Source organism: Elaeis guineensis, chromosome 5 (genome assembly GCF_000442705.2).
Source record: "Elaeis guineensis isolate ETL-2024a chromosome 5, EG11, whole genome shotgun sequence".
Taxonomy (NCBI): Eukaryota; Viridiplantae; Streptophyta; class Magnoliopsida; order Arecales; family Arecaceae; genus Elaeis; species Elaeis guineensis.
Window position 1 is genome coordinate 133,282,798 of NC_025997.2, and position 27,139 is coordinate 133,309,936.

Sequence of the window (27,139 nt, forward strand, 5' to 3'; positions counted from 1 at the left end):
CATATTGTAATAAATCTAAGACACAATTTTATACTTAAAATATTAATTTGATCAATAAAAGGATAAGATTAATTTTCATTCAAGAGTGATATGTCTTTGAATCGTCCATGGAATTAATACTTCGATACATATTCTTAAAGTGTTGAAAATTAGAGGTATGTATAAAATTTTTATATGCTTTCGATCATAGTATCATCACGAGGACGATGATCAATCTAGATAAACCGACGCATAGATCACTTCTTTCAGGACAGATGCGTCTCTGATCTACAATGTAGAGATACTGAACGATGAGTGTGGATAGTTGTTAGATAATAACTAGTACTGAACGTGACCATACGAGAGATTACTTGGATTTTTATTTTTTAGTGATCATCTCGATACTGTAGTTGTATAAATGATCTTTTGATCTGCAATGGTACGATTGCTCGCAGTAAGACTGCTGGAGTTTGACTGACATATAAACATGATTTCATTGAGACCTTATAATGGATGTTGGTGATAGTTGATCCACTGTAGGAGTAGGATACGCATCTAGATTGAATCTATCAATCTTGATAGAGGAGTAGTTCTATGAGATTTGAGAAGCTTAGTCTGTGAGTTTGTGGCCACAGCAGTGTGATTGATAGAAAAGAGTTTTCATGAGGATCATAATTGAACTTGAGCTAATCGAATCTTTCATATGACTAATGATGAGATTTGACGATTTATCCATGACATGCCATTTAGTCGGAACTCACGATAGAGGGACTGAATCACATATGAACTACACCTTGAGGTTCTTTTTTAGTTCTACTAGATTGTCCCTACATACTGCTAGGTGTCACTGATCAATTGTGAGAGCTCACTAGGATTGCTCAGGATTGACAATCCTTGATGAGTTAGAGTAAATCGTTCCAATCCATTGAAAAGAGTTTCAATGATACTATGATAGAGATCATGGTATATCTCACTACTAGATAGAATTGAATCTATGGGGCCACAGAACAAGGAGATTAGATCTGGAATAAACAATTGGACTAATAAAGTCTTAATCGGATTTGAAAAAATCCTATTGGATTCTGAGTAACCTTGCTAGTACATTGTTGAACCCAATTTTTTCTTTGTACTTGAATTTCTTATTTGATAAGATTAATTAAAGATAATTATCTGCTAATAATTTAAATAAATTAAATTCATTAGGCTCCAATTGTTGGGTCCTTAGGATTTTATATCATATGCATTAAGGGTTCAAACTTTTAATTAAATTCTTTGATTGTTTGCATTGGGACGCTACTTGATTTGATCAAGTTGGACGTGCCCACATAAAAGAGGGCGTGAAGGACCAGCATGGAGCATCTCCTAAGCCCCATGTGGCATGTGAAAAAGTGGATGAAAAGGCTCCAATAGTTGGCGCCTAATGGATCTCCTAAAGTGGGTCAAATATTTAAGGCTACTAGGATTCTTAATGCAAGTAGGACTTATATTAAGAAGTTATTTGGTTTTGAATAAGATTCAAACCTTTTGCATATTTAAAGGAGCCTTCTCTAAGGCTCTTATGATCAGATTTTCAGTAGCTTCCTCGTCCCCTAAGGTCTCCCCACGTCTCCCTCTCTTCTTCCCTTTGGTTCCAACACCCAAAGGTATTGGGTGTCCTCCATCTTCATGCCCAAAGGGTATTTGGACGTCCCCCTTTACTTGCTGGTTTTTAGACATTGGTTGCTTCATAATCAAGAAAAAAAGAACAAGAAAAGAAGATAAAAAAAAAAAGATCAAAGAAAGGATAAAAGAGTTGATCGCGATTCAGATTTCATTCAGATTCGCAGGATGATTGTTTTTGGAGAAAAAAGATCAATACCAAAGAGGACTGTTTCAGACTGATCCTGAGTAGATACCTATAGAGACTGAGCAATTGCACGGCTAAGAGAGAGCCTATTTTTTTCTAGATCCAGATTTGAAGAAAAAATAATAAAATAGGTATGTGATTCGATCACATATTTAATTTCAGCATAAAATTCAACATGTGTTCAATTTCAACATATGAAGTAGATTCTTATGTTCTATATTTTATATATATATGATTTAAATTAAAAGATATTTTAATCTTCTATTCCGTTGTGTTGTTTAGAAAAAAAAAAATTTGAAACATACATACACGTCCCTATACGAAATTTCAATACTTTTAATGTTCATCCCTATCATATGGGTTAAGCGAAAAGTCCCTTAGTTTTTCTAGGTTCGAAATTTTTAACAGCAAACCCTCTCTTTGAAAAGTAAGATAGTTTTATATTTCTTGAGGAGGAAAATAACGCATGCCTTTGTATGTTTTTCATCTTCATAGAGTCCTATCCGGACATTTAGGTATTTAGACTTGACACCACAGGTCAGTAACTTTGTGATGCAGCAAAGGGTGAAGTGCATGTAAGGCCTCAAGCAACGGTGCATTAACCTCGTTCCCATCTTTACTTGATTATTTCTTGTTCAATTTCTTCATTGATTCTTAACTAACAAATTTATATAGCACTATTGTAATTGTTTGTTAAATTGTTCCTGCTGGTATCCAAGAGAAAACTTATCTTGGGTTTAACAGTTAACACAAAAAAAATGGATAGATGGTGAAGACTTACCTAACGATAGGGCCAGAGGCAAGATCAAGTAGAGAAATACATCCAAGGTCATATCCAGCATGTCTTTAGAGAATAGGCAGAAACTTATAAGATAGCTACATGGTCCGGAAGGTAACATATAACAAAGTAATTGTGCAACAAAGATAACCAAGACACATAAAATGAGCATGACCTATACACAAAGATCTCAGAGAAACCTCTCTCCCTCTCTCTCTCTCTCTCTCAAGTTTCTGATACACCACCTATCCATTTTTCTGTTTTTCCACTTCATTTCCTTGCCGTCAAGTCCTAGCACTTGTGATTGGTTCAGCATCCCCTGCACTTGCAATGGGCCTTAAGAAGGATCATGAGTCATAGCTTTAAGAAGGATCACGAGTCATAGCTTAGGAGCTCATAGGACAACCTCATGCATCTCTCTCTCTCTCTCTCTCTGGGGGGGAGGATGGGTGGGATGGAAGATCCTTGTTTGAGGACAATATATTAAAAACCCTAAACCAAAACCAAGTTCTTCTGATTTTCTTCCATGATTGTACCAGTAACTGAACTGACGCAAGCTTTATTCAAACATCATAAACTCTCCCAAGCTTGTGTCTTTTGGACAAAAGAGTAATGTATACTAAGCATTGGTTCACCATATTATGCAAATTTTCCATTCACTAAAGCACACAATTCTGACTAGAAGAATGAAGTCTCTCCCAATGAATTAGACAAATCCGCCTGGAAACAAGGCAAGAATAACATTTTTTGCAGCATTACTAGTATATATGAATTATCAGAAGATCTGTCCAACAAAATTACATGTTTAAAACATGGTAAGAAAATACTGAAAATTCTAGATGGTTAACACTAAGCATATTGCAAAATAAAATCACAAAACCAGCTGATAATGCATAAATTCAATCGAAGTGACATAGCATGCATAAAAATAGGGATGGCAATTGGGTCGGGTAGGGTTATATACAGATCGGGTCAATGCGGGTCGGATCAGAAAATCATCAACTCAAATCCGACCTGTTTATTAAATAGGTCAAAAATTCAAATCTGAACTCAATCTGTTTATTAAACAGGTAATCCGATCTGACTCGTTTAACCCATTTATTAAATAGATCAAATTAGGTTAAATGGGTTAAACAGATTAAACAGGTCAGATTAAATGAGTCAAAAATAGGTTAAGTAGATTTTAAACAGGTTAAACAGATTTTAAACGGGTTAAACGGCTTAAATAGATCGGATTAAATGGATCAAAAATAGGTTAAATAAGTTTTAAACATATTAAATAGGTTAAATGGATTAAATGAGTTATCTCACTCAATCCGATCTGAATATTAAACAGATTAAATGGGTCAGATACCTAAAATCCAAATCCGTCCCAAATAATAAATGGATTGATCTGTTTATGACCTAAACCCGTTTAGCTTAAACCCAAATCTATTTATAGCCGGTCGAATACGGATCGGGTTGATGGGTCGAATCATATTTTACCAGCCCTATATAGAAGGATCTCAAACAGCAGCTAGATGAAGAAGATAACATCCTCCTAAGAAGAAGTTTGCTTTGTACCTTGGATGTAAGTGAGAGGTTGTCGTCAAAGGACCATAAGCGTCCCAATTTAAGAAGCAAGATAAGGTAAAACAGAAATAAGAAAAGTGAAGGAAACCTGAAAGAACTGACCCATGACTAAGCAGGTAAAAATGTGCAGACATGGAACCCAACTACTCTAGTATGAAGAATTATCTAAATGGGCCCAAAGATAAAATTCATTTATATATTGCAGCATGCTAGATTTGTGGAATGGTTTTATTTCTTTTTTTGGATAAATTATGTTTCAGGTCTTTGAACTAAGTTAGATATTCTTAAATAGTCTCTAAACTATCAAACTCTAAACTTTAGTCCTCTAACTATCTGAACCGATTTAATGTTGCCCTCAGATGTGATTTTGGCGGTTTTTTCTCACTGAAAGTCTGACATGACAACTTCCAATGCTTATGTGGAGCCATGTTATTTTCTTCTTTTCCAAATGTCAAAATCCTAACATCTCATTTCTCCAAATCTTCATCTTCTTTCTGAAATGTTCATCTTCTTCCCAAAATCTTTATCTGCTTCCCCAAATCTCTCATCTCCAATCTCTCTTCTTCTCATTTCTAAATTTCTAATAGAAAAATAAGAGAAAGAAGGAAACCCTTCCCTCCATGGCCCGATTCTCATACTCTCTCACCATTTTTTCTTCTTTATTTCTCACCATTTCATCCCACCGAACTCTCCTTACCCACTCCTTTTCAAATCTGTCGTCTTCCATCTCTCTTTTTCTCGTCTCCAAAACCTCAATGGAAAAGGAAGAAAAAAGAAAAACCCCTTCCCTCCATGGCCGCATCCTCCTTTGTTTGGTTCTTCTCTTTCACTCATCTCCCACAGTCTCCTCCCAATGCTTCCTATCGAGCCGGCATTGGGTCTTCTCCCATTCCAAACTCTCTTTTCTCCATGACTCCATCATCCTCAAAGAAGAGAGACTGGAGGAAGAAGAAGAAAGAAAAATACGATGGGAAAAGAAACATAATGTCATATAAGCACCACATCATTGTTTTTTTTTTCAAATTTTAATACCATGTAAGCACCACATTAGCATTGGATGTTGCCACATCGGACTCCGGTGAGAGAATACCATCGGAATCGCATCTGAGGATAATATTAAGGCGGTTCAGATAGTTAAGGGACTAAAGTTTAGGATTTTATAGTTCAGAAACTACTTAAGAAAACCCGACTTGGTCCAGAGACTGAGAACATAATTTGGTACGATAGGAGGTCAGAAGATCTCACGGAAGAAAGAAAAATACATGGTCTATGTCTAATAAATTGAGGACTAGTAGCATCTGCTATAACAAGAAACCTGATATGTTGGGATAACTGAGCTATAGAATTGAAGTGCAAATTAGCATGCGGGCTAGCAAGATGATCCACTGATTAATTGCCCTATCTTAGCACATTGGAAATAGAAAATGAGTTCAATGTAGCAGTGCAATGCAAAATGCCAGAGAGTAGAGGAGGAAGTGAAAAAGATGGACTGGAGGGCATAGAGTCAGCCAACTAACCATGGTTCGATAAATTGACGAATAGAGCACCAAGGCCCTCACCAAGAAAATGAAGAATGGCTCGAAAGAAGCACAATAATGTGGATCAAGATGGAAGTTAGCAACTGCAGAGTTAAATTTGACATGTTTACGGGTAGACTGGAGGATATGCATTGGAGTTGATATCTGCACCAAGTAGTCAATGTCTTCTTTTTTAAAATGCGACTTCAAGAAGCACTGCAATTGAATGCCATTGGTTCAGGTGACAATTTTTTAAGTACTTCCCTCAACAAGACTTGAAATAGTAATTCAACCAAATGCTGCAACGCAACAAATTAACTGGACTGTGTGTGTGTGTGTGTGTGTATGGTGTTTCTTTTCTTTTCTTTTTGGTGGGAGGTGAAGCATGAAGAAATTTTCCTACAAGACCAAAGTAAAACTAATCATTTCACAGCCAACCACTATATTAAATTGTCTACACAATGAAGACCGCATGCGAAGTCTGAGGGGAGTTCATGATCAGAAAGTCCAAAATAGAAAAAACATTCTTATAGAACAAGAAAAGAAACACCGTATACTCGAAGATGAAAAATATAACCACTAAAAAAGAAACAAGCAACTCAACCTGAGGAAGTTTGGGCGTGTTAGCAACAACAGGAAGTGCCCTTCCAGCAATTTGCAGCATTCCACTTTCATAAATTAAAAGAGAACCACATGAGATGTGGCACCGTAGAAAGTGTAGCCTTCAACACTAGAGAGATGAACATTCCATTCACCAAGCTGGGTAAGCTTATTTGCAGTTGTATGATTTTAGGCAGATGCACACAATATCGTTGCTGATACATTTCTATTAATAAAGCAGATAATCCCAGCATTACCATGAATACTGCAGTGCAAATTCATATCCAAGTGTGGCATAATGTCTGAGGCATGATGGCTTGAAGGGGAGGAACAGAAATTAGTTGTTCCTTCAAGAACAGGATAAGTGGTAAGAAATGGGTAAAACGTAGTAAGGATATATATTTTTGCGGGGCCAGCGTATCTCTATTATCTCTACCCGGGGAAAGCCTCATGCTTGAATGCACTAGTCTAGCTTGGGTTCAGCTTGGATCGCTAGGTTCTCTAGGTTCCTATCCAGCTGTTTGCTCTCCATCTCTAATGTAGGTCAAAGTGAGTACAGTTTCTGGTTAAGGAATATAATCTACTGAGTCTCAACTTTCTGCGTGATACTTCATACCATTGCTTTGTGAAAAAGTTTTGCATTTATTTAGATAGGGAAACAGGTTGTTTGGACTGAGAGGTGGGGTTTATATCAAATGGATGACAAAAAGAGGGTGAGGAGGCTGCGTACCTTGCGGGCGTATACGTCGGCGAGGATAGCTCCCCATCCCCCGTTGCTAAAGCTGTACTGGACGATGGAGGAGCCAAAAAGAACGAAGACCGGCCGCCCTGGCCCGACCATCCCTCCTCCTCCTCCTCCTCCTCCTCCTCGATACTCCTTTCTCCTCCTCTTTCTAACCCCTTTTATCTACCCTCCCTCATTCTGTGTGTGTGTGAATGTATATAATGAATGACCTCAAGTTGAGGTTGGTGGCGAGTAAACCGCAGCAGCAGTCGCAGTAAAGATGCCGTCTTTGATGACGGAGGGATTTCCAACCACTAAGGAGGCGCCTAACGAAGTGGATCTTTGATGGCCTAAGCTCTGGACTGATACCAACCACCAAGGTGGGGTTTGACTCATTCCCCACGGTTGGCGACGAACGGGTGTGCTTTACTCTCCTCTCTCCCTCGCCTGCAACTTAGCAGCGTTTGCCTCCCTCCTCTGACCAGCAATGAATGGCCTGCACGCTCCTCTCCCTCGCGGTCCGGTGTCGGGATGGTGGGTCTCATCAATTTAATACTCCCAGCCAACAATTTACAGCCCAACCGTCCCCCTTCTCTCATTGAAGGAATCAGCACGCCGCCAGAGAAGATAAAATGATGATTGTTGCTGCCGCAATCCGAGCTGAGATCTGCTAGATGGCTTGCGGCCGAGACGAGAGACGTCCCGTGTGAATGGAGTTGGCCCTGCGAAAGGAAATTCCTGATGGGAAGTAATTTTTTCTTGAATCAAGGACTTTTTTGATCCGTGAAATTTTTTTTTCTAAAAATAATTTTTTTAAAATAATTTTTAAAAAATTGATATTTTAAATTTATTATGAAAAAATAATTTATTATTAAGACTATGCAAATAATCGAATCCGAAGAAATTCATCCAAGCCGACCCAATAAACATCGATTTTGGTTAGTTGAAAGATATAAATCGGATGGAATCGGATTGGAATTTATAAAAAATTAATTATTTACGATCGGATTTGGTTCCTATATTTTTAATCTATATGAAATCGAATTCAACCGATGTAGTATTTTATAAACTCACTTTTATTTTAGGATGGCATCATTTAGATTTCAATATTTTATTCTAAAATATATTCCATCACCCATTTGAATTCATAAGAATATTAATATTGAATTATTGATAGAAGCACACCAATTTGAGATAATTCTAAAGTGAAAGCTTTTAGATGTAGTAACTTTCAGATGAGTAAATTTTTTTTTCTATTTTATTTTATACAGGTTCAAAAATAAATCCAAAATTTGTAACTTATAAGGTTTAGGTCTTTGTTACATTAAATTGACAAAAAAAAAAGCTTAAATTGGCCAACATTGGACTTAAAATCAATATTGGATCAATAGTGAAGTCTAAACTAACACAATCCACCCAAATCTGCTACAAACTGTCTACTTCATTTTCAAATAGTTTATACATGATAAACGGTTGGTAGCGAGTTGAATTTTCTTCACTCCGATTGAGTTCAATCAGATAAAGTTTTTTTCTTAACTCGATCGAATTTGATCCATGCTCAGTCATATTTATTGCAAAGTAACTTATATTTGATTGAGCATCTATTTTTTAAAAAAAATTACGTAGAATACCTATTATATCTCTTTTTTTGATACAAGCGGATACTTACCTGATCTAGTGTGAGTAAATCCCAAAAGATCCAAAAATAAAATATCATATAGTGGATGTGGGTAAGTCTGATCTTAATATCAGATCTAATCACCAGTATATGCAACCATATAAGAGGCAACCTAATCAGTAATACTGTTCGCTTCCTGGAAGACATGCTGAATAGAGACCGCAATGAAGTCACGAAGACAGATTCAAATGTCTTGAAGGAGCAAGGAGCGGGTGCATGTCCGATTGCACATGTCGCTCCGAATTCAGTCTATCACGGTAGCAGAATATACCTATTATATCTTTAATAGATATAAAATCATACATTTTTGCTCCTACACTTTATATAAATAATAATATTATATTTATATTAATATTAATATAATATTAAAATATTATAATATAATATTAGATTATAATAATTTAATATATTAATATAATACTAATATATTAACATTATATTGATATAAAATTAATATTTAACATAATAAATTTATTAGTATAAATAATATATTAATATTAATAAAAATATTATATTAGTATAAATACTAAAATATAATAAATATTATAATATTAATAAAAATATCAAATTATATTCACATAAATATTATAATGATATTAATATAATATAATATTATTATTTATAAAGATGATATTTAAATGATATTTTTAAGAATTTGTATGCTCCACAATCACATATTTACAATATCATTATCATCATAACCATCTATTGATATTTTACAAAATCTTAGTCATAGATCTTAAAAAGATATTTTTGAAAAAAATGCATAATCAATTTCTATCTCATAGGCTTTTGAGAAGCTTCAAAATCCATCTTTCTCATGAATTTTCACTTTTCATAAAATGTAGGAAGTATCTTCTCATAAGAAGAGATTTTTTTATTCTCTCTACTCTTAAAACTTTAATCAAACAAGAGGTCCTATCTCCACTTTCTAGGATTTACCTCTTCCCTCCACTTTTTAGAAAGTGGAGAGGCAACAGCTTACCCCAATGCATCCAACAATAGACCATCAGAGAAGAAAGAGAAACACTCTTATCCTTCTATTTATAGTGGGAAAGTAGTGGCCTTTCCCATATAGGGAGGCAGTTGTTATCGGAACATTCATGCGAATTGCACAGGCGGAGATCGCACATCGTGTCTTGGATGCATTGGGGCAAGCTGTTGCCTAACTATCACCCTTGTCTTTCTTTATACCATTATGGATGTCTTATCTGGCTCACTACAATTGGAGGATGCGATCGTCTTCCAAAATCAACAAATATTTGATGTAGTTTGGACTCCTCAATGTCAGTCGAGGAGGTGAGATTGGCTAAGATGGCCAGGTCAGCTTAGACTAAAGAGCTCGGGTCGATCAAAGTGGCCATATAGACCGAGGACATCAGGATGGCTAAGGCCAAGGTTGAGCCCGAGCGCATCCAAAATCTGAGCCAAAAACTTTCTGATCGAGGTCAGGGTGATGCAGCTATATCAATACCCCTACTCCTAAGATTGAGTTCTCATGGAGGTCGAGTGAAGGGAGTAGATGTCAATGGCTGAGGCCAAGCAATTATTGAAGTCAAGCCATTTGCAATAAATGCATCTCAACGGGTGAGCTGGGAGAGCAGCGGACATGCCACGTATCATGACCCTATGCACCCAAGTGATTGGCCATCTAATCTGGGCTGTTGACGTGGGTGATTCGTAGGAGGTTAGTTCCCCCCAATCTGAGGCTGACACTTGGTGAGTATAAGATAGTGGCTAGATGAACTACCATCAGATCGGGACCATCTGAGATCCTATAAATAGCCATCGCTTGTTCCCCAATTCTTTTCACTTTTCATTTTTACTATAGGGAGGTGTTATTTTGGCAATTTCTGGCTTTTCACCTGTGATCATCATTGATCACTCCAGCAAGCCTCCATTAGTATCGAGCTCCTTGAGCTTGGAACCCCGAGGTCAACCACTGGAGCTATTTTGTCAACCCCTTTTCGGCTTTTCTTTCTATAGGTTAGCTCTGAGTCCGAACTCCTTAGGTTTTTTATTTTCTTTCCATGAGTCAACCTAGTGCCTCGATGGATAGCTAATCTTTGGACCAAGACTTGTCCTTCACCTCGAGGCCTAGATCCCCCATCTAACAGTTCTAAGGTGAAAGTAGGAATGACCTATGATCCTTTCTAGGTGGCTTTTATCCTTGCCCACGAGGACTTGAGGTCATCCGCCTCCAATTTTGAGTCCCTTTAGAGTTCTGATTGGAGCTCATCGGTCCAGATGACTGGATTGTTAAGCCCCCTTCAGGTCAGATAGGGCTTTATAATGAATCTCTTAAGGCCGGCCTGCTGTTTTCCTTCCATGCTTTTGTCATAGAACTACTTAAACTTTTTTGGATCGTTTCATGTTCAATAGTGTCAAACTCATGATCGTTGATCACCGTCTTTCTTTTCCATTATATTCTCCTTGGCATTGAGCCTACCATCCACCACTATGGGGCATGCTTTACTTTCAAGGAGCACCCTTGAGAGATCGAATGGTGGTATGTCTCACCTTGAATGAAGCATCATCTTATCTGAGGTGCTCCTTCCTCCATTCATAGATAGAAGAAGCATTTTTTTTTGTTTCGAACAAGCAGTTGTGGGGGTTTGACACATCATGGGGGTTGGTCGAGGAGATCATTGAGCTCATATTTAAGCATGTTGCTCTGGATATTCGAGAGCTCTTTTTTTAGCAGGCACTCTTCAAAGTTGGCTTGAGCCTGGTCGATCCCAGTAGTAGGCTTGGATCATTATTTATTTTAGTTTTGTCACATCTTTAAACTCTAATCTTTTCTCCTCGATCTTTTATTTCAGATATGAAGCCCGAGGAGCTAGAGACAGTTCGGCACATGGCCTAGAAGAGGAACAAGGTGGCAACCAGGCTTTTTGACACTGAAGTGGAGCTAAGTAGAGGTTATTCTAGTGCAATCGACTGTAGATTGCTCTCGCACTTCAGGTCGGGGTCCAATGTCAAGGAATGGGGCCTCTTCATTCAAGGTCCATGTCGTCAACCCCCTTTGGGTGATGGGATTGTGCCCCCAGGCACAAGTAGCTTCATCTTCTACTCCTCGAGGTGAGGTGGGGCCTCAGAGCTCATTGCATTTCTCCCCATATCAAGCCAGTTTGTCCAGATCAATCTCTCAACTGACCCTTGTCAATGTCGGATAGGGGTCTTAGGGGTCCAAGGTTGGGCCTTAAGTAGGGGTGTAAATGAGTCAAACTGCTCGTGAGCTATTTGAACTTGACTCGACTTAGTTATTATCGAGCTCGAATAGTGGGATACTTGACTCAAAAGCTCACGAATCTACTCAAATTTATATATTTTTAATAATATTATTTTTATTTATAATATATATTATTAATAAGTTAAGGTTCGATTTTGAGCTCGAACTCAAGCTCGAGTATAACTTAATTAATATTTGAGTTAAGTCAAGTCGATCTCAAGCTTTATTTATTTTTCATTAATTCAAGCTCGAGCTTGAGATATTAAGGTTCAATTGAGTTCGAGTCGAGTTTTGAGTCGAGTCGAGCTCGAGCTTTCAACTACTTAACTCGACTCAGCTCGGATTGATTGCACCCCTAGCCTTAAGGACTACAAGGTCACCTGGGATCTGCTTCGGGGGGTGATCCTTTTGGCTAATATGGAGCTCATGAAGGCTGAATGCCCTGGGTTCCACATCCAAGACTCTAATGACTCGATCCTCTAGGTAAGTTAGCCTTGGCCTCTTCTCTCATGCTCACTATTTTAGTACTAACATTTTTTATTTCAGCAAATTCACCACCTCAAGTACTTCATCGAGGTGCTAAGGTCTTGAGGATGTCCAGGCAGGCGGCGGATGAGGTCGAGGCAAGAGCTCAAGCCATCGAGGAGAAGATGGCCGAGGCATTAAAGGCCAAGGGGAAGGCTAGGCATGCCCTGCTCGAGGCTAGCTAAGAGATTAATACCCTGAAATTCATGGCAAAGGTAGCCAAGGAGGTAGTTGCCCAAGCTGAGGCTAGGATGACCGAGGCTTTCCACACCACCAAGTCCCATGGAAGGTGGAGCTCGAGGTGGCAAAGAAGAAGATGGTCGAAGAGTATCATGCCTCGATCGAGCACCGGGAGGACTTGGTGAAATTTGCTATCGAGTCCTATGTAGAGGAGATGGTAGAATATTGAGCCAAAATTCAAAGCCTATTCCCCTAGCTCAATTTGGGGCACCAAGGCATCGACGAGGAGGCCTCGATGGTCGAGGAGGAAGGTGGTGAGGGAGCCAAGGCTGGGGATATCACCAAAGCTGCCACTAAGGTCCTTGCCATGATGGCCACTGACAAGGTACCTGCCCCAGTCCCGATCTCTGCCACTGAGGAGCCAGCCACGATTGCAGATGCTTAGGCCTATAAAAGTCTTATTTTTGGTCTATTTTTGTAAATCCTACTTGGGGTCTATCCGAGTAGATTTTTAGGATCGGAAAACCCATCTTTTATAACCAAACTTCATTTAATGAAAGATCTATTTTGCTTCCTTCCAATGATCTCTTCTTATTTCTTATCATTGTCACTACTGTCATTGTTTTCTAGGTGGGCTGATTCTCTCCTTGTATGTGGACAAGGAGAGGTTCAACCTCAACTCAGTTCACATCTCATGCTGGGAGAATACGTCTTCTTCTGGGCACCCTACTCATCAAGCCAAGATCAGCCTACTCTCTCCTTGTACATAGATGAGGAGAGGGTCAGCTTCGATTCAATTTGTGTTTCATGCGAGGAGGTTGGGTGTCCTCTTTTAGACTCCCAATAGGCCAAGGTCGGCTTATTTTCTCTTTGTACTCATGTTGGATTCTGGTCACGTAGTGGAAAGTAATTTTTAAAAAATTTAAAATAAATAAATCAATAGTCTTATCAAATAAAACTATTGAGCCAAACTCAAAATCCTAGAATCACTTTGCCGATCACGATCAAAGCAAATTCAAGCATGTAAAGAGATAGAAAATTATAATTTAATCAACATAAAAAAATAACATGTTGGTGTTCTCCACAAGACTGTTGAGAAATGTGTCCTAAATGTTGTGATCCAGGTGGTGTGCCCAAGGCCCAGGGGACCAAGGCTAAGGCCAAGATCCATCATTCATGAGGGCTTCATGGAGGCTCTAGGGCTAGTTGGACCCTAGGTTGAAAGGCTGTGGGCCTTTCGGGTTCTTGAGGTCTAGGTTATGTGGGCCTCAAGGGACCAACTCTTTATGGGCCAGGTCTAGACCCAAGATAGGTGAGATTAGGTCGAGTCATAAGTGTACATGGGCTTGAGTTAACCTAATCTCCCATAGAGTTGGTCAAGGGAGTTTTGGGTTTGGATCACTTGACCATGTGTTTATATATACATGCACTGTATAGGTTTGATTAATCCAAGGAATACGAAACTCTTTCTCCCAAGTCTCTCTCTCTCTTCTCTCTCTCTCTCCAGCTATTCTCCATGCCCCAGGAGCAAGAAACCCTAGGATTTCTTGCCGCCAGGTCCCAAAAAGTTAGGAAAAGCAGGGGAGGCGCTAGCCCCTTCCCCCTTGCAGCCGCCAGCCATTTTCTTCTCTCCCTCTCTTGCAGCCACCCAAGCATCAGGTCCAAGATCTGGAATCTCTTGAGAAGAGGTTGATACAAGTCTCTCTCAGATCTGGAGTTGATCTGAGGTCGTTTGAGGTGCGGGTGAGATCTCCATCAACAGATCTACAAAAAAGGCTGCAGCAGGACAGATCTGTAAGGTCTGTCTCTATCTACCTTCTTCCCTATCTAGAATATCCTAATTCAAGATCTATAAATTGAAAAACCTCGGTCCAGGCCTGATCTAGTTGGGTACCAGATCTTGAATTTTTCAGAGGTAATTTCAGAGGTATTCTTCATCTGGAATGAAAGGTTGACGAAGAAGACAGCAACCAGGCTGATTTCGTCAAGGGCCTTTAATCAAGTCCAGAAGTCTCCAGATCTGTTCGTTACTGGTTCCGCTGCACCCAAAATCCATGGGAGGATCTGGGATCATGCTCCAATAGTTGGTATCAGAGCCACGGTGGTGAGGAAGCGGTTCCAAGCGCGAGAAGTTGAAGATTCCAAGTGCTGAAAATTTTCAGCAAGGTACCATCAAGGTATATTCTATACTTCTTGATTTTATATTATTTGTTTGGCTTGGATCTAGTCATGGGCAGTAATATGAAGGTCGATGTCGAGAAGTTTGATGGCAAGAAAAATTTTTTCATGTGAAAAATTCGGGTGGAGGATCTTCTGGTGCAAGCAGATCTGGATCAGACTTTGGATGAGAAGCCTGAGGGAATGACAGATAGACAGTGGGCATCGTTGGAGAAGAAAGCATGCTCGATGATCAGAGGATGTTTGGCGGATGCGGCATTGTATTCAGTGCTGGAAGAAAAGACCCCGAAGGGCCTTTGGTCGAAGTTGCACACCATGTATATGGGAAAGAATATGTGCAACAAGCTGATGCTGAAGAAAAAATTGTACAGTCTTCGGATGCAGGAGGGATCTGATGTGATTGGCCACATTCAGAGGTTCGACCAGTTGTGCACGGAGTTGATGAATATCGGGGTGAAGCTGGATGAGGAGGACAAGTCCCTGTTGCTTTTGTGTTCACTATCAAGATCATATGACTCTTTGGTGACTACACTGCTCTACGGCAAGGAGACTCTAGAATATGAGGACATGGTCTCGGTGCTGAGGTCTAATGAGCAGAGAGAAAAGTTGACCAGAGATCGGGCTCTCCAAGAGGGTTTGGCAGTAGGGGAGAGGATAGGTAGAGGCAGAGGCAGAAGCAAGTCCAGGGGGCGGTCCAAGTCCAGGAAGGGAAAGAAAGAGATGAAATGCTTCAAGTGCAACGAGTTAGGGCACTTCAAGTGAGAATGTCTACTATGGAAGAGCAAGAAGGGAGAAAGAAGTGGCTCAGAATCAGTGAGTGCAGTTGCTGGGCAGCAGGAGGAGGATGATCTACTTGTGGTATCAGATGGTCACAGGCATTACACAGAGGAGTGGACACTAGACTCTGCGTGCTCACATCACTACACACCACACAGATCTTGGTTTGCAATATACACCAAGACAGATGAGGGATCAGTGACTCTAGGCGACAATCATCCTTGCAAGGTGGCTGGGATAGGGATAGTCAGGGTGAAGATATTTGATGGGATTGTGAGGACATTGACAAATGTAAAGCACGTCCCGGAGCTAGAAAAGAATCTGGTGTTACTAGGCTACTTGGAGCGCAGTGGATACAGCTTCAGCAGTAGGGCTAGAAGCGGAGTACTGAACATCTCCAATGGAGCTATGGTGGTGATGAGAGGCAGGAGGTTGGACAATAACCTCTATCGCATAGAGGGATCTGTGGTGACCGGAGAGTCTGATGCAGCAGCTGCAGCACAGGACCAGCAGAGGGTCTACAGGATGTGGCACTACCGCCTAGGCCACATGGGTGACAAGGGGCTGAGGGAGTTGAGCAGGAGAGGACTCATCTCTGATCTGGAGGATGGTGCTACAGGGGAGATCGGTGAGCCTTGCCAGATGGGAAAGCAGAGGAGAGTTCAGTTCAACATCAGTACAGCCCACAGTGCAGCCCCTCTGGAGTTAGTACACACGGATGTGTGGGGACCAGCCCCAGTTTTAGCTAGGAATGGGGTCAGATACTTCATGACCCTAATTGATGATTTCTTAAGAAAACTCTGGATTTACTTCATGAGAGAGAAGTCAGAGGTCTTTACCATGTTCAAGATCTGGAGAGCTGGGGTGGAGAAGGAGCAGGGGAGGAGCGTGAAGTGGGGTCATACAATGGCGGGGAGTACACCAGCAGAGAGTTCCAGGACTACTGTGAGGAGTGTGGGATCAGGAGATACTTCTCAGTTAAGGAGACTCCACAGCAGAATGGGATGGCCGAGAGGATGAACAGAACATTTCTGGAAAAGGCACGATGCATGAGGCTGCAGGCAGGGCTTCCAAAGGCGTTCTGGGTTGACACAGTTGACGCAGCAGGTTACTTGGTCAATCGGTCACCTCACACCAGGTTAGATGGCAGGCTTCCAGAGGAGGTATGGTCTGGGAGGACAGTTGGGCTGGGCCATCTACGGGTATTTGGGTGCACGGCCTATGTGCACATTGGAGCTGGTGAGCGGAGCAAGCTAGATGTCAGATCATGCAAGACGGTGTTTCTAGGCTATCCGCGAGGAGTCAAGGGATACAGACTGTGGGATCCCTTAAAAAAGAAGATCATCATTAATCGGGATGTGACTTTTGATGAGGAGTCATCCTACGGAGGTGAGCAGGCATGGAGGAGCAGCAGGAGTAGGAGGAGGTCCAGCAGGGCGCTGCTAGACAGCTAACCTCTTTGATTTTGCCTCTTGCAGGTACTGCTGGAGGACATGACATTCAGGTGGAGCACCTACCTAAGGTGTCTCCACAGGTGGAGAGGACTCGGACGGATGATCGAGGTGGAGAGGTCCAGCAGGAGCGAGCTGGACCGAGGACTGATATCGGTGTTGCCCTACACAAGCCCAAGAGGACCATCAGGCAACCGGACCGATATGACTTCGAGAAGATGCTATCATATGCCCTGGTGATAGTGAATGGAGACCCATATACGTATCAGGAAACTATTGAGAGCCAAGACAGAGAGCGGTGGGTCCAAGCGATGTCCGAGGAGATGTAGTCTCTCCACCAGAACCAGACGTGACGATTGGTGCAGTTGCCATAGGGGAAGAGGCCCATTGGCTGCAAATGGGTCTACAGTCGCAAGGAAGGGCCTTCAGAGCAGGGAGGTATCAGATTCAAGGTGAGGTTAGTGGTCAAGGGATACTCCCAGAAGGAAGGCATCGACTTCAGCGAGGTCTTCTCTCCCGTCGTCAGACATACTTCCATCAGAGTATTGCTGAGCATTGTAGCAGCTCAGGATTTAGAGCTGGAGCAGATGGATATTAAGACGGCGTTCCTCCATGGGCATTTGGAGGAGAGGATTTACATAGAGCAGCCACCCGATTTCAGGGATCCAGGATTAGAGGGAAAGGTTTGTTTGCTGCAGAAGTCGCTGTACGGACTGAAGTAGTCACTGAGGCAATGGTACAAGTAGTTTGACTCCTATGTGCGTAGCATTGGACTTTCCAGGTGTGAGTTTGATCCCTGTGTTTATGTTCTGTCTCTTGAGGATGGTTCTAGGGTGTTCCTACTCTTGTATGTGGATGACATGCTTATAGCATGCAAGAGTAGGAAGGTTGTGCAGGATCTGAAGGCATCCTTATCTCGGGAGTTTGAGATGAAGGATTTGGGCCCTGCAAGGAAGATCCTAGGCATAGAGATATTCAGAGATCGAGCCTGAAGGGTGCTGCATCTATCTCAGGGGGGCTACATACAGAAGGTCTTAGAGAGGTTCGGGATGAAGGGAGCAAAGCCGACGGAGCTGCCACTTGTCGGTCACTTCAGACTCTCGAAGACCATGGCACCACAGACTGAGGTGGAGGCTCAGGAGATGGAGACGGTCCCTTATGCTTCAGGAGTTGGGAGCTTGATGTATGCGATGGTCTGTTGTAGGCCAGACATCGCTCATGCAGTGAGTCAGGTTAGCAGGTTCATGGTGCAGCCTGGCAGGAAGCACTGAAGAGCTCTGAAGTGGATATTCAGATACCTGACGGGTTCAGTTGGAGTTGGCATCTGCTACGGACAGCGAGGAGGTGCAGTGGGATACTCTGACATGTCCAGGGAGGCTTAGGGGCTGATTGGTGGCTATGTAGATGCAGACTTTGATGGAGATGTGGATACCCGGAGGTCTACGACAGGCTTCATCTTTAGCCTGTATGAAGGTCCTATTTCTTGGAGATCGAGTCTGCAGCCTATCACGGCCCTATCCACTACAGAGGCGGAGTGCATCGGGCTGACAGAAGTAGCTAAGGAGGTAATTTGGCTGAAGAGTTTGTTGACGGAGATGGGCCTTACTCAGGAGGCCATTAGAGTGCACTGTGACAATCAGAGTGCACTTCTACTAGCACAGAACTTAGTCTATCATGCAAGGACAAAGTATATCGATATTCGGTATCATCAGATCAGGGAGCTTGTGGAGGATGGCAAGGTGGAGCTGGTAAAGGTATATGCCAAGGAGAACCCAGCTGATACACTTACGAAGGTACTTCCACGGGACAGCTTTCAGAGATGTGTTGAGCTGATGCGGCTGATGGACAGAGTGGAGCTGGTTGAGGCCTTGGGACACCAAGATGGAGATTGTTGTGATTCAGGTGGTGTGCCCAAGGCCCAGGGGACCAAGGCTAAGGCCAAGGTCCATCATTCATGAGGGCTTCATGGAGGCTCTAGGGCTAGTTGGGCCCTAGGTTGAAAGGCTGTGGGCCTTTCGGGTTCTTGAGGTCTAGGTTATGTGGGCCTCAAGGGACCAACTCTTTATGGGCCAGGTCTGGGCCCAGGATAGGTAAGATTAGATTGAGTCATGGGTGTACATGGACTTGGGTTAACCTAATCTCCCATAGAGTTGGTCAAGGGAGTTTTGGGTTTGGGTCACTTGACCCTGTGTTTATATATACATGCACTGTATAGGTTTGATTAAGTCAAAGAATACGAAACTCTTTCTCCCAAGTCTCTCTCTCTCTTCTCCCTCTATATCCAGCTATTCTCCATGCCCCAAGAGCAAGAAACCCTAGGGTTTCTTGCCGCCAGGTCCCAAAAAGGCAGGAAAAGCAGGGGAGGCGCTAGCCCCTTCCCCCTTGCAGTCGCCAGCCATTTTCTTCTCTCCCTCTCTTGCAGCCACCCAAGCATCAGGTCCAAGACCTAGAATCTCTTGAGAAGAGGTTGATACAAATTTCTTTCAGATTTGGAGTTGATCTGAGGTCGTTTGAGGCGCAGGTGAGATCTCCATCAACAGATCTACAGGAAAGGCTGCAGCAGGACAGATCTGTAAGGTCTGTCTCCATCTACCTTCTTCCCCATCTAGAATATCCTGATTTGAGATCTATGAATTGAAAGACCTCGATCCAGGCCTGATCTGGTTGGGTACCAGATCTTGAATTTTTCAAAGATGATTTTAGAGGCATTCTTCATCTGGAACGAAAAGCTGACGAAGAAGACAGCAACCAGGCTGATTTCGTCAAGGGCCTTCAATCGAGTCCAGAAGTCTCCAGATCTGTTCGTTGCTGGTTTCCCTACACCCAAGGTCCGTGGGAGGAGCCAGGATCGTGCTCCAACACTAAAGTCTATCATCTAAGTGGTAGATGATTGAAATTAGTATATGAATTATCTAATAATAATAGTTATTTGACAGGTTCATCATAAAAGTTTTATCTTCCTTAAATGAATTTTTAAATTATGATGAAATCCTTAGAACCATAATCAATCAATAAAGGAGGATTTATTGGATGGTTCTTAAATTATTCATGACCAAATGATAAGTATTAACAAAGACGATAACTTATCAAGTGTAGGTCGCTGTATGCCATATGCGTTGGTTGTCCTCGTAATCAAGTGGTGTGAAGATACTGATATGGCATCCAGATGAGATGTAGGAGTACATCTGCATTGAATGTGACCAATGTAACACTCCACTGTCAAGAGTAGTTAACTAAAATCAATGGGTATAAGTATCCCTCGGATCTGAGATCACCACGGTGACTTGCAAGCAACTCACTGTGCTTTGATGCCAGACTGTCTGTATTTTTAATATAAGTTTGAAAGATTTTTAGGTACAGTCAAGTATTTATGAAGTCGATGTGTGAGTCAAGATGGAATTGACCACTCCTGATTAACTTTAGAAAGAGAATGTCTCGCTGTGTTTCAATTTAGCAAAATCTAGGCCTGGGTAATCCTCGTGAAGAGTCATGAGATTTGCAAAAATTTTGAGACACAATAGAGATGACTTACATGAGTGTTGACAGTATACTCGAAGTCATCTTGAGCATTATTGATCAAAAGAATGAATTATACGGTAATCATGGGTCAGGATTCTTAGAATGTTGCTTTGCATACATTCGACCTATCTGGATGTCGGAAACCATTGCTAGATGGTTACTTCGACTGGTACAGAAATTAGTTTCTGTACTACCAACTTAGGTTCGAACCTATAGAATCATACACATAAGAGGTTGTAACCTAATTAGATGGTTAATCGATGATTGAGAATCGTTCTAAGGTTAAACAATCAATATGATTGATGTTTGACCTAATGCAAGTGTTGCAGGAGGATCATTAGCAATTAGATTGCTAATTGGCTCAATCTGATTGAGCAATTGAGCTGAGATAAAGTCTAATTGAATATGATTCAATTAAAATTAGTTTAGATTTAATTGGATTAAGTCTAATTGGTTTATTGGATAAGCCAGTTGCAAGGGAGAACAAGTCCCTGTTTGACTAGGACTTGTATGCACCTAATTCCTAATTAAGTTAGGATTTCAATTAAATATAATTTAATCTGATTTAATTAGACTCCTAGTTGGACTAGGATCATCATTAATTAGGTTACAGTTAATTTAAATTGGGTTCAAAGTATTTGACCTAATCTAAATAAGAATCCTAGTTAGACTAGGATTCTATCTTCTCTTGCACCACCTAAGAAAATCAAAGCCCACGCCCATTAATTAATTCCAGATAATTTTTTTATGATCTAAGAAAAGTAATCTCACACCATTTATTCTAGAGATTTGAATCAGATTTGATCTGGTTCAACATGAAAATTAATTTAGTTCATTGTGGAAAGTGGTTTAGCCTATTTCTATTTTTGAAAGAGTCCCTCTTCACAAGGACTCTTCTCTCCCTCTCTTGCACCAACTTCCCCCATGTTTATCCTCTTTTTTTGTTGCCCCTTTTGTGGTTATTTTCATGCCATCCATGAAATAAATAAGATAGGGAGCATCCAAGAGTTGGACGCCCCATGGACTCCTTGTTAGACTAGGTCTTATGACTTAGTCTGCCATAAAAAAGGAGGCGGCCCCATATGCCATGATATAGGAGTCAAAAATTCATAAAAAAATTGATAAAATTATCAGAAGAGAATGAGAAAGACCTGGAAGGTTTGAGGCACCAAAATCCATGGAGGAGAGTCCTCTAACAAGAGATCAAAAGTTGATGTCTTGTAGAGAAGAAAGGTAAGAGAGAAGATTGTCTTCTCTTATTGGTTTTCTTTCATATTTTTTTCTCTCTTTATTTTTTGTATTTTTATATGATAAAAATATGAGAGAGAAAGAAGGATTACATGAGTGGTTTGAGGTGCTAAAATCCTTGGAGGAAATTCTTCAATCAAGAGATCAAAGGTTGATGTCTTGTAAAGAAAAAGATAAGAGAGAAGATTATCTTCTCTTATTATTTTTCCTTTCATATTAATATCTCTTTATTTTATATTTTTTATATGATAAAAAATCTGAAAGAGAAAGAGGGATGGCGTGGTGAATTCATGCTCTAAAGAGTTGGAGCATGGTGATCTTATTTTGTACATGATATGATCATGTTCTGATGGAAGAAGAAGAAGAAAAGAAGGTCTTAAGATTTTTTTTCGAACCTTTCTTCTCCATAAATCATGAGATTTTTCTATGAGAAAAATCAGATATCATAAGATCTAGAAACTAAAAAAATATCAAGAGAAGAAGGTCTTCTCAAGTCCTAGCATAGAGATATTTTCAGGATATCAATTGTTGATGTACTGAAGGAGAAGATCTGTCTTCTCTTAGGACCCTTTTCTATTAAATATTAATTTTGATTTTAGGAAGATCAAAAAGTTTGATTTCTCACTTATTTCTCTTCATATTCTTCATCTCTTGAAATATCCAAGAGATCCAAAAAATATTTTTTAGATTAACCATCCGGAGGGATCTACAAGAAGCTAGCACTTCGAGCGGATCTTCATTCAACGAACCTCCAATTTTGTTGCAGTCTCGTGTGGATCACCTGTAGAGGTCAGACGCATGTATGGCTTCAAAGGTAATAAAAAAAATCAACCATAAAGTTTTTGACCCGTATGAAGGTAAGAGATCTGATCTCTTCTTTTATCTAGATATGATCTAGGTTTTAGATCTGAAACTATTTCAAATCTAGAATATTGATTTGATCAATATCAAATCTTTTATTTTTTGATTTATAAATATAATATGACATGTTATAGGTCCTAATTGTATGGTTTAGTAATTTGATTACATGTATTTATAGATTAAATTTTTTAATTTACATGTTCCGTTGCGTTATATTTTAAAAAAAATTTAAAATTCATGCATGAAATTCTGTACCTTTTCCAACAAAGACCCCAAGGTAAAAGTTCTCCAACAGTGATCCATATGAAAGTTGGCTAAAGTCCTTTCCAACTGATGCGCTACTGTAGCCTTGTCTTATTAAGAACACTGCCAGCTTCGAACTTGCGTCACGACCGCACCAAAGCCCAATTGCTTTCAATCTCATTATCAAAACGACACCAAGAAGATACTCTTCAGATGTCATACAACCTAAGATTTGATTTTTGGCTCCAATACATAGAAAAATTAAATCCTAGGGCACTCAATCAACACTTGCTGAAAATCTCACCACCCTAGTAGCAACTTTTGCCACTCAAAATTTTCTCTTTTTTTTAATAATTTTTTTCAATTTTTTTTTTCTATATTTACCATGTCCCTCCTCTTGGTCTCAATCAAAAATCACCATAAGAAACCATCTAGGGCATCCCCTATAAATAGGGGACTAAGGGACGCCACATGAGACCATGGGGTGTCAACCTTTGGTGCTCCAACTTCTCATGTGCCAAATAAATTCATCGAGTAAATTTTTAGTGATTTAGATACTTAAAGTAGAAGGACTCTTAATCTTCTATGTGCCATAAAAATTTAAATTAAATTTGATATCAAATCATAGGAGAACTGATCGGGAATTTAAGGTAACATGTAATAGTTAAGAGCCTTCATTAAGAAGGACTCTCCACTTCTCACGCCAATTTAAGGTGGGCGGCATTTATTTTTTGCCATGACTTCTAGTGGATATGGAGGACTCCTTCTCTACTTAAAACTCTTTTAAGTTGGATAAGGATCCAATCCAAATTGACCCAATCTCATTAGGTCAAAGCCAACTGGTCTAGGTTAGCTCAAACAATTTGATCTAAACTAATTTGAAAACTTGGGTTAATACAATATGCGAGCATATCAAATTAACCTATAAAATTAATATTAAACTCTAATTAAATTAGATTAAGGCCAAATCTCAAAGTTTGTGATCTATTAGATTTCAAATCTAGCCAGCAGTGGATCAAGACTTTCGACGTAACTCTAATCTGATAAGATTAGGTCACCCGAAGAGTCCCAATCAACTTGGACTCTTCCAAATTTACTCCAAAATTAAAATATTTTAATTTTGATAAGTCCATAAGTCAAGATTGACGTCTAGCAATGTGTCATGACTATCTGAAAGATTTAAAATTTTGATGAAAAATTATCAAAATATCCTTCAGTGGCAAGTTTTCATGTAATTCAATCCTTCAGTCAAACAATATTTCAGATGAGCTGTGGGTATAAAAATATATCAAACCCAATCACTTATCATTATGTATCTCGATTAGAAGATGATGATTCAGTTGATGATACATTAGATACTCTTTTCTAATTATCATCCTGCTTTGACCAAAGACTTTCAGAATCACCGACCTATGAGATCACATAGGATGTTCGCTCCTCTTATTAGGAGTGACTGATCCCTTATTGATCACTCACAATCTCTATGCACTCCTCACCATATCCAAAATACCCCACATAAGGATCAGAAAATCAAGTTAGGTAGTGAATCAAAATATGGATTTAAGTACACAAGGTACCATGGTGACCTCAGATCTAAGGATCACTTACACAACTCTCACTAGAGAAACATCAGTTGACATATAAATAAGACTCCATCTGATATTCTCTCGTAAGTCGATTCAGTGAACTCATTCTCTAATGAGCACCTATATCTTTGTATTAGTGTCACCATACAAGTGGTTGTGAGATCAACCACCCTCATTTCTGAGCATACATAGGACATGCCAGTCTTACCGCTATTATTGATCTTCGATTCAATTATCAATGACTAAAAATATTTTAGATCAAGACTATCGAAGAATTAGATCATACTGGCGTGATCTCATCACGGCCCTAAAACCATTGTCCAGACCTATAGAGTTCATTATAATCTTAAAATTAATAAGATACAGCATATAATGAATCAAAAATATCTATTTTATTAATAATATAAATATTAATTTATATGAGTTTAGAAGATAAATTATAAAAATATCCTATCGCATTCTATATGCGATTAGCTTGTAAGGCATTATTCTTTCAATCTCCCACTTGCATTTAAAGCCAATCGCCCCTATACTTGATACCATGCTATCAAGATGGCAGTCAAACTACTGTATTGACAAGGCCTTAGTCAATGAATCTGCTATATTATTCTTGATGTCAACTTGCTCTACGATCACATCGCATCTTTTGACAATATCTCGAATGAGGTGGAACCGTCTTAGGATGTGCTTGGATTTATGATGAGACCTTGGTTCTTTGGCTTGAGCAACTGTCCCAGTATTGTCACAATAAAGAGGTACTGATTGTTCAATCTCTGAAACTACACCCAACTCTATGATGAATTTTTTCATCCAGATGGCCTTCTTAGCAGCCTCACTTGCAGCAATATACTCAGCCTCAGTGACTGAGTCAGCAACTGTTTGTTGTTTGAAACTTTTTCAACTTACTGCACCACCATACAAGATGAACACATACCCAGATATGGATTTGCTATCATCCAGATTAGATTGGAAACTAGAATCGATATAACCTTCTAGTTTTAAATTAGATCCACCGTATATCAGAAAAACATCTTTAGTCCTTCTCAAATACTTGAGTATGTTTTTCATAGCTTTCCAATGATCCTTCCCGGGATCAGCCTGAAATCTACTTACAATGCCCAAGGCATAAGCCACATCAAGCCTGGTATATAACATAGCATATATTATCAATCCTACAGTCAAAGTATAAGGAATAGAACTCATTTTATTTCTCTTTAGGTGCCTTAGGAGACATCTTCTTAGAGAGTTGTATGCCATGACCTATGGGCAAGTAACCTTTTTTACTTCCCTCCATGTTGAACCTCTTCAACACAAGCTCAATGTACCGAGATTGAGATAAGCCTAGCATCTTTTTCAATCTATTCCTATAGATGTTAATACCAAGTATATAGGATGCCTCACCCAAATCTTTCATGAAAAATTTTTGTGATAGCCAAATCTTGACCGATTGTAACATCGGGATATCATTTTCAATGAGCAGTATGTCATCCACATACAAAACTAAGAAGATAATAGTACTTCCACTATTCTTTTTGTACATACAAAGTTCATCCATATTTTTGATGAAGCCAAATGATTTGACTGTCTCATCAAAATGGATATTTCAGCTCTTTGATGCTTGCTTCAATCCATAAATAAATCTATTCAGCTTGCATACCTGATTTGCTCTCCCACTAGAGATAAATCTCTCTGGCTGAGTTATATAAACTTCTTCCTCAATGTTTTCATTAAGGAAGGTAGTCTTGACATCCATCTGCCAGATCTCATAATCATGGTATACTGCAATAGTAAGTATTATCCGAATAAACTTGAGTATGGCTACTGACGAAAAAATTTCTTCATAATCAACATCTTATTTTTATCTGAAACCTTTTGCCACCAACCTGGCCTTATAGGTCTCTACCTAACCATCTATTCTAAACTTCTTTTTGAAGACCCATTTGTAGCCTATTGGGGTCACACCCTCAGGCACATCAATCAAAGTCCATACTTGGTTGACATACATGGAGTTCATTCTGGATTTTATGGCGTTAAGCCACTTGTTAGAGTCACTACTCATGACAGCTTCCGAATAGGTCATGGGATCATCATTCTCAATGATGTGGGTTGTGTTGTCATTCTCAATAACAAATCCATACCTGAGTGGTATACTACGCACTCTACTTGACCTTCGGAGAGAAAGTGTGTGTAGTGGCTGTGCCTCAACAATGGGCACAACTGGTTGAGAACTATTTGGTAAATCTTGAATGGATTGTAGGTTTTGAACTTTCTCAAGTTCAACAGACCTCCCATTGCCTCCTTCTTGAATCAACTTTTTCTCCAGAAAAATGATATGTCTACCAACAAACACCTTTTGTTCAGTAGGATTATAGAAGTAGTATCCTATACTCTCCTTGGAATAACCTACAAACCTGTATTTTTCTGATCTAGCATCCAGCTTATGTCCATCAACATTTTTCACATAAGCCGGACAATCCTAAATCTTAAGATGTTTAAGATTTGATCTTTTTTCTTTCCATATTTCATATGGAGTGTCAGAAATAAATTTTGAAGGTACTTTATTTAAAATATACGCAGCAGCCTCGAGGGCGTATCCCCAAAAGGATATTGAAAGATCCGTGAAACACATCATGGACCGCACCATA

The 27,139-nt window shown here is 39.9% G+C and overlaps 1 protein-coding gene across 2 annotated transcripts in view; it reads right to left on the reverse strand.

Moving 5' to 3' along the window:
- Nucleotides 1-7,745, reverse strand: part of LOC105046227 (GDSL esterase/lipase WDL1) — a 32,672-nt gene extending 24,927 nt beyond the window's left edge. Inside the window, exon 1 of one of the 2 annotated variants that reach the window (XM_010924740.4) lies at nucleotides 7,023-7,745. In XM_010924740.4, coding sequence (XP_010923042.1) covers nucleotides 7,023-7,133 — 111 coding nt within the window. In that variant the 5' untranslated portion in view covers nucleotides 7,134-7,745. The remainder of the gene's footprint in view (nucleotides 1-7,022) is intronic. The other variant, XM_073258732.1, reaches the window with a different exon arrangement.
- Between the last annotated feature and the right edge of the window lie 19,394 nt (nucleotides 7,746-27,139).